General features: G+C 46.3%; 1 protein-coding gene across 3 annotated transcripts in view; it reads left to right on the forward strand.

Moving 5' to 3' along the window:
* Etv5 (ETS variant transcription factor 5) overlaps positions 1-14,623 on the forward strand; it is a 63,169-nt gene that overhangs the window by 18,743 nt on the left and 29,803 nt on the right. For all 3 annotated transcript variants that reach the window (XM_057765630.1, XM_057765632.1, XM_057765631.1), the window contains 2 exons: positions 9,525-9,654; positions 10,521-10,808. In XM_057765630.1, the coding sequence (XP_057621613.1) occupies positions 9,525-9,654; positions 10,521-10,808 (418 nt within the window). The remainder of the gene's footprint in view (positions 1-9,524; positions 9,655-10,520; positions 10,809-14,623) is intronic.

Consider the following 14,623-nt stretch of genomic DNA (forward strand, 5'->3'; position numbering starts at 1 on the left):
CCCAGTCTGGTCCTCCCTATTCCGCCCATGGTTTCCCCTATAACACCACAATTTTTTAGAGACAGGGTCTTGCTATGTACTCCAGGCTGGCCTCAAGTTCATGATCCTGCTGTCTCCCTAGCGCCAGGGTTGCGGGTGTGGGCCACCTCAGAGGGTTTTCAGTTGCTTTATAGTTGCTGACCCACTTTAAGGGTCTATTTAAAAAGAATGTGTAGAAGTGAAAACAGCTTGTGAAAATGCTGGTTTTGGAAATCTCCTACCCTGTTGAGCCTTTCGCTTCGCACTCGGCGGCGTTATCGTGTTGAGCTTAAAAGAATAGCATCTGATGTCGAGAAGACTTTTATCAGAAAGAGCTTGCGTGTACTTGAGGAGAGATCTTTGGGGAAACTCGCTGCAGCTTTTAGCACAAGGCTGAGGCATTGCTCAGTTTGCTGTGCAGGCGTGGGACCTGAGTTCAAATCTCTAGCACCCAAGTGAAGCCGGGTGTGACTGTGCGTGCCTGTAACCCCGGTGCTGAGGGGCTGGAGACAGGGTAACTGGGACTTGTCGACTGCCAGTCTAGCTCCAGATTCAACGAGAGCCTATCTCGAAGGAATAAGGCAGAGAATAACAGAGCAGAATCCCCAGTATCCATCTCTAGCTTCCCCACTGGTGATGCCGAGTGTACACATGCAGAGGGACCACACATACATAATAAATCAAATACATTTTTAAGAATTTAGCACAGCTCATCTAATAATTGGTTTCACTATATTAAATTTGAGAGTTCTTATAGAAGTTAGCTGTATTAGCTATGAACATGGTGCGGTTCCCTGTATTTCTTTCATTTCCACTCTTGGAACTTGTGCCTCCTAATTATAGTTGGTAATGTTCCTGGCTTTTAATTTTTGAGACAGTTATCAGACAGAGTGGCCCCTCAGCCCTGCTGCACATCTGAACATGCCTCTTATTGGGCTTGGAAAATCTTAGATACCTCCTTTTCCAAATATCCCTTTCAATGATAAAGTCTGTCTCCTTAGCTCCTCTTCCAGAGCAGGGTGTTGCCTGCGTCTCCACCAATCATGGGTGGCTGCTGCATTCAGGATGCCACAGCGGCTTTGGATATCCGCCTAAGATCTGCATGAGATCCAGCCAGTCAGTAATTCTGGCTCACCAGCCTCACTGCCCGCTGAGAGTCTGTGGGCAGTGATGGCTGTGGGGGAGGGGGAGACCTTCTTATAGGTATACCTACTGGTAGCTTACAGCCCCTCACACCAGAAGCACTAATGGATTTAGTGGATTATTATAAAAACAGAACATGAGGGTATAAGAGGCACGTGTTATGGGGGTGGTCTGGGGTAGTGGGAGGGGGTGGGGGCAGTTAACGTTGGGTATGATCAAGATGCATTGTATGTATGTATGAAATCGTCAGAAAGTGTGTGTGTCTGTCTGTGTGTAAAATGCCTGAAATAAATTTCCAGTCTTCTTATTCCTAAATGGAGAAGTCTCTCTGCCCTTTCTGGTAATACAGCTGAGAAGCAAGCCATCTCCTAACTCCTTATGATTGTTAGCTGTGTGACCTGTGTCTCCTTTCGGACATTGAGCACCGCAGGTTAGGTTGGTCTCTTAAAAGGTTTTGTATGTAGATTGATACAGGGTGACTCCCTGTGTCAGTGCCTTGCTTGTTTTGTTTAGCATATCTGTGAGGTCCATCTCTGAATAAATGTGATTTACTCAGTTCTAACGTCTGCACGGGGCTGAGGTTTTGTTCAGTGTAACATTGAACCTATAAATAAATCTGAAGAGAACTGATTTCTTAACAAAGCTTTTCAGTCCATGATATATCCTTCCGTTTATTGTCTTTAATTTTTGCTAGTGCTTTATAGGAATCTTTTATCAGGTTGTTTTAGGTCATTGTTATTTTTGTTGCTATTAAAATTTTCATTGCATTTTAATTGTTGGGGGTGTTAGGATTCAGGCATTATACTAGCCTGTCACCTGATAGAATGTACTCAGGTAGTACCCTGGCCAGCCCAGGGTCCTATAGGCCTGCTACGTTACTCTGTATGCACAAAAGGCCTCTTTTTAAGAGACAGGCTCAGCCCATTCCCACTCTTTCCTGCTGTTCTAAAGAGGTAGGCATGAGTCTGTCTGTCCTGTTCTGTGCGCCCCCCCTCATCCTTCCCTTCTCCCTTTCCCTTCCCTTTCTCCAATATACTCCCCACTTAAGCTCTGTCTGTATGGTGTATTTGTCTTTTGCCCTCCATGGGGCCTCTTGGCTCCTTCCTGCCAAAATCCCTCTTGTGCATAAACATTACAGGTGGCACATGCCACAACATACATGTGGCCATCAGGTGGCAACTTTTGGAAATTGGGTCTCTCTTATCATATGGCTCTTGGATCAAATTGAGGTTTTTGAGCTTGTTGGCAGGCACTCAGTGGTCCTTTTCACTGGCCCTAAATGTACTTGACTTTTATTAAATTTATTCATTTTTATGTATGTTTTTGTAGGTGGGATTTTCTGTCCTGCCAGTCAGCTCCCAAATAACCACAGAGACTTATTAATTAAAAATGCTTGGCCAGTAGCTTAGGCTTATTACTAACTAGCTCTTACATCTTAAATTAACTCATATTTCTTATGTATGTTTAACCACATGGCTCAGAACCTTTCCTCATATGGGATGTTCATCATCTTGCTTCTCCTTGAGATTCCACCCTTCTTCGTTCCTCCACTCTCTCCCTGTCTGCAGGTCCCACCTAACCTCTCCCTGCCTAGGGATTGGCCGTTTAGCTCTTTATTAAACCAATGATAGCAACACATCTTCACGGTGTACAAAAAGACTATTACTGCATGTTTTGACTGCATGTATGTGTGAATACCATGCATTGGTGTCCTTGGAGGTCAGAAGAGGGTATTGGATCCCAGAAACTGGAGTTACAGAAGTTTGTGAACCACCATGTGGATGCTGGAAATCAGACCCCAGTCCTCTACAAGAGGACCATGTGCTCTTAACAACAGAATAGCCTCTCTTCCTCTCCAGCCCTGTAAATATATTTTCTTATTTCATACTGCCTTGGTTACCAGCTGTAGATAGAGTTCTTTTTTATATGGACCTTGTAACAAATGACAATGCCAGATGAGCCTATTCATTTTTATTTTTTGTAAGAGTATTTATGTTTTCTTTGTACCCATCCAGCCCATCTGAAGAATGGCAGTTCAGTTTTTTCTGATCCCTCTGTGTGTATGGTTTTGGTTGTTTTCCTTTCCTCCATTGTTGAGGACCAGCTGGTTTGTGGATTGCTCCTGTGCCCCATGTGAGGAGTTTCCTAGTCTGATGTGATAAAAAGCTATGGAGCTGAGTTGGATAGATAAACACAGTATCTAAATTTAAAATGGTATTATAGTGGCTCTGAGACAGTGCTGTACTTGGTAATATATGCCTAGATGTGGGCTTAATTAAATGTTACTGTCTTAATTTTTTTTTAATCTGTATTTGGGCCTATAGAGTTGTGGTCAAATAGGAACTTGGAGAGGACTCATTATTCTTGCTGCAGAGGTGGTTTAAGAGAGGATGGGACAGGATACAGGTCTTCTGGCATGTTGGCAGCTGTCTGAGCAAGCAGAAGGCTTTGGCCAACTGGACTGTAGAAGGGAGAATGAGACCTTGTAGGTGGAACACGCGAACAGAAGGCATGGATTGCAAAGCCTGAAGACTGTAGGCGTGGGGAAGATTAGCAGCCAGTGGGAGTAAAGGAGGATCCCGGACATCTGTGTGGTAGAGGAGGGCAAGGTGTCTGTTACTGGGTGGATTGGTTGCCAGGTGTGCCCCGTCTGGAAAATGCATGGTAAACATGAGGCCACCGCCACCTGATTTGGCCAAAAGAATTTTCATGTGTTTTCTGAATGGATTTTCTTTTCCATCTCTTAAGCTACTTTTTAAAAACTGCCTCCCGGAAATAGGATCTTGCTTTGCAGCCCATGGTAACCTTGAACTTATCTTCTAGCCTCTGAGTACAGGGACTTTAGCCACGTCCCACCACGCCTGCAATCATGGCTGGCTTTCTTTTCCATCTTTGTAGTTTTTTGTTTTGTTTTGTTTTTGTTTTTGAGACGTGGTTTCCTATGGCCCCGGGCTGGTCTCAAAGCTGCTCTGTGACTGAGGATGACTTTGAACTCCTGCTCTTCCTGCTTCTGCCTCCCAGGTTCTGGTATTACACACCTGAGTCGCTATGCCCAGCTCCATCTACCTTTCTAACTAGACTTTTTTTTCTCTGATTACCTCTGGGAGACTATAATAAAATACCTAAGAACTGCTTGGGCAGAATTCTGGCAACATACTAGCTGAGAGACCGTAGTCAGCTCCTTTTCCCCCCTCTATCTGTAAATGGCAAAAGTGCAAATAATGTTTCCATTAGGTTGGAAAGACTTTATGGAATAGAGTAAACCGTGGCATCTGGCACGTAGGGAGTGCGAATGGGGGCGGGTCTGCCTGGTTGCATCTTTTGCGATCTGTCTCCTTTGTTCTTTTCCAGAATTATTGGTTCTTGTCCATTTTCCTTTGTTCGGGAGTACTTTTGGGGGTGGGGAGGTGGCTCAGCAGCTAAGAGCGTTTGCTGACCAAGCATGAGGATCCTAAGTTCAAACTTCCAGCACCCAGGTCAAAAAACAGGTCTGACTGCGTGTGCCTATAACCTCAAATGGTGAGGGAATGAGGACAGGAGAGTGAAAACCAGGTGTGACTGTGGGCATGCCTGGAACCCCAGTGTCGTGTAGTGTACTGTGCATGCCTGGAACCCCAGTGTCGTGTACTGTGCAGTGGGGCGGGGCGGAGGTTAGAGACAGAATTGCTGGGGTTTACAGCCTAGCTCTAGCCACTCTGGCGATCCTGTCTCAGAGAACCTCAGAGAAAAAAGATTGAGCAGGATACCTTAATGCCCTTCCTCCAGTCTCCACATGCACCCCCCCCACCCCCCCCACCCCCCCACACCCACACACAAAAATACTTTCAGCCTGGAATAATGTGATACTTTTATTGTTTTAGTGCGGGGGCGGGGGGGGGGAGTTCATGTCCTCTATTTCTTTCTAATGGACAGAGTAGGTGATGGGAGTGTCTCCTGTTTCTGAGCATGGCATAGAAAGCTGATAGAGTGACAGCAGGGAGCTCTTGGTGTCCTCTACACACAGCAGAGCTAAGATGGGACAATTCCTTCAAGTCCTGTGGGCCTCAGGGGTCCTATATGTAGGGCATTGAAGGAAGCAGACTGAGGCCCCAGGCAGTCTCTCAACTGCTCTGTGAGCAGAAGGCTAAAACATCAAATCTCTAATGTGTGTGTGCCACAAGGCCTTGCTGTTTCACTCACGCTCACATGGTCAGCACTGGAGTGAAATCTTCCGAGAGTGAAGGCAGTACCATTGTGGAGGCAGCTCACTTTGTGGGTCCATCTCCCATTGAGCACAAAGGTTTCTAATTAGAGATGTTTATCAGCTCAAATAGCCTACACTTTGAACATTGCAGACTTCTGGGGAGTTCATGACCCTTCCATCTAATCCAGTTCCATCCTTTACAGCTAGACATGTCTGGCATCCGTTAGTAAGTCCATTTTGAAGAGGCGAGTGCTGAATTTTTTTGAAGCGCTGAATAAAATTATGCAATTTTATATGGCTCTATTAGAGTTCTGTGTCATTTCCCTCACTCTCAAAGTAGCTTTGCATAGGCGGAAGTTGCAGTCCTGCTAGCCAGCTCCCAAATAACCACACTTAATATTGATTATAAAATCTTAGGCTGGGCGGTGGTGGCACACACCTTTAATCCCAGCACTCAGGAGGCAGAGGCAGGTGCATCTCTGTGATTTCGAGGCCAGCCTGGTCTACAAGAGCTAGTTCCGGGACAGGCTCCAAAGCTACAGAGAAACCCTGTCTCGAAGAAAACAAAAAACAAAACAAAAGCTTGTCCTATAGCTTAGGCTTGTTTCTAACTAACTCTTATAACTTAACCCATTTCTATTAACTTACTTTCTACCTCGTGGCTTTATTACCTCATCTCTGTAGTGTTCATACTGCTTGCTCTGCATCTCATGGTGTCTCCTGGAGACTCCGCCCTTCTTCTTCCCAGTGTCCTCTCTGCCCAAGAAATCTACCTAGCTACTGGCCAGTTAGCTTTTTATTAAACCAGTCCAAGTGACACATCTTCTCAGTGTACAGAAAGGTTATTCCACAGCGATATTCAGATGAGGAAACGCGAAGCTCAGAACATTCGTCCTCTTTGGAACTCCTGACTTCAGTGCCCCCCCCCCCCACTGGCATGTGCCGCAAGTAGGCTCCGCCCACAGCCCTCACCCAGCAGAACTTGAGGAATTGGGACCTCTCATTGCTTCAGGCCTCCCCAGCTCTGCTGTCAACTTGGGTTTGTGAAATATGACTTGTTTTTCTGCCATGCCTTTTCTCTCAAGATAATTGATATGAGGGGAGGGGGTAGTTATGGCTAAATCGTAGCTAGAATTAACGAGTAAATGTGGACCCTGCCTTCAGCATTAAAAGTGGTGGTGATAGAGTCAATTTATAAATAATTGTGAAGGGGGATAGTTTTGGGGGGGTGTTGTTTGTTTGTCTGTTTGTTTTGAGAGGCTTTACCATGTATCCAGCCTGGCCACAAACTTTGGATCCTCCCCCCTCCTGAGTACTGGGATTGTAGGAGCATACCACCATGTTTACAGCAATTCCGAATTTCTTGATTGCTCTCTTTCGAAAACATGAGATTCCACTCCTTGAGAGCCCGATCGTGGGAGACATTGACTGAGGTGGAGCCAGCAAGCACCATTAGATTGCCTTTTGAAATGGCTTGTGAGTTTTCTTTTTTTGGTTTTTTTTTTTTTTTTTTTTTTTTTTTTTTTTGAGACAGGGTTTCTCTGTAGCTTTGGAGCCTGTCCTGGAACTCCCTTTGTAGACCAGGCTGGCCTCGAACTCACAGAGATCCGCCTGCCTCTGCTTCCCAAGTGCTGGGATTAAAGGCGTGCACCACCACCGCCCGCCCGGCACTTGTGAATTTTCTGACATTATAATGAAGTTTTCTCTCTGGGAAGCTTTGGTTTGCATTCTAGAGTTTGCTTTGTCAGGAGAAGTGGTAATTTTGAAATATTTAAAATTTTTAACTATTTTAATAGAATATTTTAGTTAATAAAATAAATTTTTTAATTTTAAAATATTGCGAAAATGAAGATATTTCTAAAACTTAAAATGAGGACATTTAACATTGCCACAGTCATTTCTAAATTTAGATAAAACAATGATTATAAATGACAATTTTAGACAAAGTTAGACTTTGAAGGCTACACATAATTTTTCTTTAAATTGGAGAGTTGATACTGTTCCAATTATTATTTTTTTAACCAGAAATTTTGACAGCAGGAAAGTAATAAGAAAAAGAAAAGAGGCTGTGACCAAGGGGCCATCCTGATGGCCGCCAAAGTTTCTCATTTATTAACAAAACACAGAGAAGCCTAGCTGCTTTTTGTGGGGGGCTCTGAAAACATTTGATAACAATTGACTCTCGACTGCCATGATGTCACCATCAGAAACCCATGAGAGAGACTCTAATATTAGATGTCTAAATATAATCCGCTAGTTCTCAACTTATTTCATGGATTCAGGAAAACACAGTTGGTATTATGTAAGAAAGGAATTATGAAAATCCGTCTTCTCCAGTCTGTTGTTGGCAAGACAGCCTTTTCTTGTCTTTATATGTGCGTGTGGGGGGGTGTACACACATGTATGGGGGTCAGTGGGAGTGCACACGTGTGGGTGCTAATGCATGTGTGTGCCATTGCATATTCAGTGGCATTTGTGTGGAGATTGGAGAACAAGTGTCAGAAGCTACTTCTCTCTGTCCGCCATGTGTTCTGGGGGTCGGATTCAGGTTGTCGGAATTGACGTTATGAGAGAAACCAATTGTCTCGGTCTCGGTAGAAAGAAAAGGATAATTACATAGCTAATTCTGTCTAGTTTAATCACTAGAACTTAGCCGGACTCCTGAAAGTATTTTAGGAGCAAACATTGAGTCAAGGAAGATTTTTGGTGGGTCACCAGAACACTTACTGTGGGTTAGCCTCCTGATGAGGTGGTTAAGTAGTCCTCTGAGAAGTGTGACCTCACACACCCAACAGCAGGTAGCTAGGCGGGCGGTAGCCATTTAAATCCTTGCTGGAAGGAACAGCCCTTGTGGTACAGTATCTTTGTTAGGGTTCATCCTATTGGGGGGGTACACTCTGAAGCAGTTTAGCAGCTACGTAAGACAGAAAGGGCAAACTTAGCTTTTTGTACTCAGGAGTGTGGAGCCTCTGTGGATAATTCATCCTCAGTTTGAAAAGTCTATTTCTTTGCCCTCTGAGAGTTCATGTGGAATCTGTGGTGGGCTTCCAAACACAGCCCCAGCCACTTGTACTCACTTCGTGACTTCAGGAGGAGCCATTTCCATTGTTTTAGTCCATTTTCTGTTGCTGTTAACGGAATAATCCAGACTGGGTAATTTATTAAGACTAGATAATTATATATGTGTATCTATGTATATGCATATCTCTAGTTTATAGTTATTTTAGTTATTGGTTTTGGGAATTGAGAAGTATCTGGTGAAGCCTTCGTGCTAAGCCTAGGGAAAGGGAAGTAGATGGGAAGAGACGAGAGCAAGAGGCTAAGCTAGGTGCACTGAAGGGTAGGTAACCTTGTGGTTGCTCATTCAACCCCTGGAGAACATTCTTCATTCATTGCTCCTTCCACGTGGAGCTCTCGCGATCCAGACCCCGCCGTTCATCACCGTTACATGGGGAGACAGATTACAGTCTGAGTTTCAGGGGGGACAAAACAAGCCCAAACCATCACTGGGTACTAAGGCACTGTTATGGAGACGGGCCCTTCCTGATTGGTTGCTGGGAAAGGCTGGGAGCAGGCAGAAGCGGTGAGCACAGTCCTTCATAGACTCTGTTGTTAGTCTTTCCCTGGAGGGCCGCTTAGTTCTGTATTCCTTTAATTCCCCTAAACCTGAATGCTTCCTATTCAGAACTAATATTTAGAATTACTTGAAAAAGACTTCAAAAAATCATATTTAATTTGAAAAGATGATTCAAAATCAGAAATATATTGTAGCCAGGTGGTGGCGGCGGCATATGCTTTTAATCACCCCAAGCACTCGGGAGGCAGAGGCAGGCAGATCTCTGAGCTCAAGGCTAGCCTGGCCTATAGAATGGGACAGGACAGTCAGGGCTACACAGAGAAACCCTGTCTCAGAGAAAGAAAGGAAGGAAGAAATGTATTACCGCAGCCATTAGAAGCCTTTGAGAAAGGATTCTTTGGAGAAGTCTCGCTAAGCATCCCTGGCTAGCCTAAGTGCTGGGTGAAGGGCGCTCACAGGCTTGCTTTGTTTTCAGACAAAAGGTTGCACCCAGGTGTGGCTGTTGTCCTTGACCTTGAGTTCCAGGTGCTGGCCTGACTCAGAAGGGGTCCTTTATTGACTGCTGTCCTCTCTCTCCCTCCCTGGCTCCTCCTGTGTTTGCAGTGGTGCTTCACGCTCCACCTCCTACCAAGATCAAGCGGGAGCTGCATAGCCCCTCCTCTGAGTTGTCATCCTGTAGCCACGAGCAGGCTCTTGGTGCTAACTACGGAGAAAAGTGCCTCTACAACTATTGGTAAGTGGAGGTGAGGGAAGGGCGGGGCGGGGAGAGCTGCTCAGGGAGGCTCTGCGCAGAGTTCCAGGTATGGTCTCGCAAGCCTGGGGCAGAGCACGTCTGCCTTGCACGTAATCTAGGTGTAGCCAGTACACATTATATGCTATCCACGAAAGGCAAAACTTTCATTAAAACGCTGTGGCTCCACAGGGAAACAAGACCAGCTAGGGAAAGAGCCTGGGATCCTGGGCCATTTGATCTGTGAGGCAGGTAATCTACATTTCTTCCTGTCTATCATATGTTAATGTGAACTTTAAGCACCAAGGAAATAATCTTCAAATCAGAATAAACAAAAAAGCCCCCACGCTTGTGCCCTTTACTTAAGAATATCCAGGCCCTAGGAATGAGGCTTTAATTTTAATCGTTCTTTGCACTCAGAAGGTAAACACAGATCTGCCTGGAACCCAAGAAGGCTTGTTTAATTCAAGTGCTGTTACCTTCCACAAAGATTTTGACCAGTTCCTAGGAACCCTGGAATATTTTGGAGAGGGGACTGGAGAAGGCCCATAAGTTTCCAGCCTCACCCATCCACCCCTGCACACGCAGACACAGAGAATTCTTTTAGAAGGAGGGAAAAAGGAAACCGGAAGCAGGGGCTAAAATTATCTTTGAGAAAAATCACTAGAAGTGTTAAAGGCGTCCTTTGACGCAGTACGCTTGTCACATTTCAGAGGTACAAATATTCCCCCAGGGCTGGAGCGATTTAACTATGTTAATGATGTCATTTCCTGGCAACAATGGGCTGCAAACTGGTGTTCTGCTGGACCTGGTTACCATGCAAATGCTTGACTGCAGCTTAAAGGATCCTTCTCTCTTTCTTTTTACAGTGCCTACGATAGGAAGCCTCCCTCTGGGTTCAAGCCATTAACCCCTCCTACCACTCCTCTGTCACCCACCCATCAGAGTTCCCTATTTCCCCCACCTCAGGCAACCCTGCCCACCTCAGCTCTTGCCCCTGGAGCCGGTCCAGTTCAGGGCGTGGGTCCCGCCCCCACCCCTCACTCACTTCCAGAACCTGGGTCACAGCAGCAAACGTTCGTGGTCCCCCGGCCACCACATCAGCCCCTGCAAATGCCAAAGATGATGCCAGAAAGCCAGTATGCATCAGAACAGAGGTGGGTACTGCTCTGGGCTGTCCTTGCTTCCTTCTCCTGGGAGTTCCTCTGCTCATCAGGAGAGAAGCAGTTAGCTGTGGTGTCCAGTTACTATACAGTGTGACTCCACTGAGGCCGCAGTCAAGTAAGACTGCTGGTCCACGGTGGGTGTGGGCTGGTTATGGACCACCGTGATCCAGAGGTACTCAGATGGTTTATAGGGTCGCAGCAGTGTCCTTTGGAAGCTCGTCCACCCTCCTCCAGCCGCAAAGGAGGATGGCTTGCCCTGGGTGCACAGTCACGTGACCGCTACCCCCAAGTTTCTGACTGAGCTGAACCTCTCAGTTCATGCTTCTCTTAACTGTGGTATTATCATTCTGTTTGCATCCTGGGGAAATTCTGAGTTCTAGGAGGCATTATTTATTATTCCTCAGATTTTAGCTTATTTCTGCAATCAACGGTTAGTGATAATATCTGCTTTTAGGGTACAAATTTCCTGGTTTCCTCCAAGGTAGTTTTATGTTTGCGTTGGAGGAAATTGTCTCTAGAGTCCTTCATTTATCAAAAATAAAGGTAGAGGGGGAACCTGGCTTTCTGAGTTCCTTGTCTGTGGCAGTGAGTCTTGACCTTCCTAACGCTCTGACCCTTTAATACGGTTCCTCGTGTCGTGGTGACCCCCAAACATAAGATTATTTTTGTTGCTACTTCATAACTATAATTGTGTTATTGTTATAAATCGTAATGTAAATATCTGGTATGCAACCCCTGTGAAAGGGTCATTTGGACTCCACCCCCCCCACCCCCGCCCCCGGGTTGTGACCCACAGGTTGAGAGCTGCCGCTCTGTGGGATCTAGGAATTTGGCTGGTTGTAGACTAATGCGTGTCAGACATTTTCCACCTGTGTTGGATAATGAGATAACTCGATCATGACAAATGAGTGGAGTGGCGTTACTAAGGACTGCGAGGTGGAGAGCACTGTTCATGTCCGTCACACCATGTGTGTGGGTTGGGTCAGGGACGCGGAGAAAGGAAGGAGGGTGTGGGTGGTTCAGCCCAGTGTCTGTCCAGAGGTTACTCAGTTGGTTATGGCCCTGCCCCCACTGACTGACCTACGTGATAGAGCTGGTTGATAGTCATTCCCATGGTCAAGCCAAGAGCCCCAATGAGCATTTGTGCTGTATAGCCCCCCCCACACACACCGGGATGAACGCCAAGCAGGGATAGATAGGGTGAGACGTGCCATAGGGCAGATATGCTGATTCCTGAACTTCCTTTGCACAGAAGCCCATCTGAGAGAGAGCAGCCGCCACCAGGCCTCGGCAGTTGTCATATATTCGTAACCTCGTTCTTTTTCAAGAGAGTTGGTGTTTTTATGGAAAATGGATTTTTGGGTCAAAAGTAGTTGTACGTTTCCATTTTTATTTTACTGGTTTGGGTGTTGTGTTTTTAAACGGCATCTCACTGATTTCCAATGCAGGAGTTACTAATGGGACGGGGGGGTGGGGGTTGTAGTGATTCTGTCCGGTGTTAGAAATGCCTAGCAAATGTGGGCAAAGGGAAATTGCCTTATTAAATCTGTTTGGCTCGCACTTTCCTCTCAGCCCTTGTTTCTTATCCTGAGCAACGTGAAAGCCTGTATGAACTGATCCCAGAGCTGAGGGAGAGCCCTCTCTGGAGTCTCTGTTGTCACAATGGCCGGCTGAGAAGCCCAAGTATCAGTTGTAGAGTAGACTAGCCTCCTGGCTGCCCACCCTCCAGAAACAAGGTTTGACTCCCTGGGACTTGTGACTGCCTGCCCTCGGGTCCAGAGGGAAAGCACAGAGGTATTTTCCACGATGACTCTTGTGTGAAGTGGCCTATCTGTCCTGAACTTCCTGCTGTTTACCCTTGGCCTGTAGTGATGATGGTCCTAAAACTAGAAGACCTCATGGAGGTGATGGAGACGCGAGGAAACTGGGGTGAAAGGTGAAGTAGTGTGTAAGCTTCTACAGCAACAAAATGAGAGCCGTGCTTTCCCATGCTCCAGCCTCCCCCAGAGCCGTGCAGTCTCAGGCTGAGTGCACACAGGAGGCTCTAGGAATGAGGAGGTGGAGGGAAAATGCAGATTCTTGCTGGGAGGGGTCACTCGGTCTGAAAGTGCTTACTGAGGCAAAAGCACAACCACTGAGTTGGATTCTCAGACCCCGCGTGAAAAAGCCAGGGATGGTGGTCCCTGCTTGTAATCCTCCTGCTGGGGACAAGCAGATCCCTGGGGCATGCTAGCCTGTGTAGCCTGCTCGGTGAGGTCCAGGTCCAGTCAGATACCCTGCTGGGGGTGGGGGAGGGGGCGGAAGAGAACCCGAGGGATGACCCTGAAGTTGGCCTTCTGTTTCCCCCACCACCACTACCTTGTACGTGCACACACACACAGAAACAGATTCCTTGTTCTTCTACCCCTGGGACTGCGTTGGCAGATCTTGGCCATGACATTCATGTCACCGTAACACTTTGATAAAACATGAAGAAGGCACTCTCCTACCTCAGCCGCGCATGCCTTTGTTAAAGTGTAGTCTTTTTGTATGCTAAAGCGAACACAGCTCTGTTGTTGCTGCTGCTGTTTTAATTTTACATCGGGACAGCAAAGCATGAAATGCCATTTGCCTTGCTTTTCTGATTGTTTTTGAGTTGCAAGGACCCACACTAACAGCTGAGTGGCCTCAGTGAGACCATTTTATCCCTGAACGTTGTTCCTCTCGTAAGTGGCAGTCTTTGGACTCCCTGCGTTATCTAGTCTCAGTCCATAGGACAAGATGTGTTTGTTTTGTTCGTGATGCACCTGGTCTGTCCAGGTGACGAGTCTGTGTCCTCTTCCATAAACGGCCTCCTAATTGCCCCCTAGTATGTTTGCTGAGAGTCTTGGTCATTTGCTGTGGTCGTGCTCTGTGCAGCTAAAACACAATATAGTCAAATTATGTTCTTAGTGCTCCGTATGATCTGCCTATAGAGTTCTTCACAATGCAGTTTATTTTTAGAAGAGAAATACCATATTTGCAAGCTGTGATTTATATTGGTGGTTCCTCCCACGTGGCGTGGGAGGGAATCTTCGTGTATTTGGCAAGCGCCAGCAGATTTCCATCTTCTGCTCCTTGAAGCTGTGTTTGTCCTTCAGTCAGATCAGTCTTGATGGTCACAAGTGCTGAGAGCATAGCTCTGTATTCTACCCACAGCGTGGCTGCGTGTGTTTTCCGTCTTTCCTCGTATCCTATCTCACTGTAGCTCCACTTGAAGAAGCCTCACAGTGTAGCTGCAGAAGCTTCACCGAAAACATTGCTCCCCCTAAGAATCTTGAAATGCCATGCGGTCTCCCACACTTGACATCAGGAAAAGTAGAAACTCAAGACAAAAACTTAAGAAAATGTTCCTGAGGTGGGGGAAGAAAAAACAAAAACAAAAGTGCTCTTGAGTAGCGTGAAAGAGCATCCGTACTGTGGGGCTAGGGTGTTCAGTCGCTATCTGTAGAGCCTAAGCTCCAGGAGGTCAGCCATGTTGATTCATTCAGCACAGTCATGTTGGTCAGTTTCATCACAGCCGTGTTGATCAGCACAGCCATATTGATTCATTCAATATAGCCATGTTGGTTCAGTACAGCCATGTTGATTGATTTAGCACAGCCATGTTGGTCAGCACAGCCATGTTGATTCATTCAATACAGCCATGTTGGTTCAGTACAGCCATGTTGATTGATTTAGCACAGCCATGTTGGTCAGCACAGCCATGTTGATTCATTCAATACAGCCATGTTGGTTCAGTACAGCCATGTTGTCAGTACAGCCATGTGGGTCAGTACAGCCATGTT

This window comes from Chionomys nivalis, chromosome 3 (genome assembly GCF_950005125.1).
Source record: "Chionomys nivalis chromosome 3, mChiNiv1.1, whole genome shotgun sequence".
NCBI lineage: Eukaryota > Metazoa > Chordata > Mammalia > Rodentia > Cricetidae > Chionomys > Chionomys nivalis.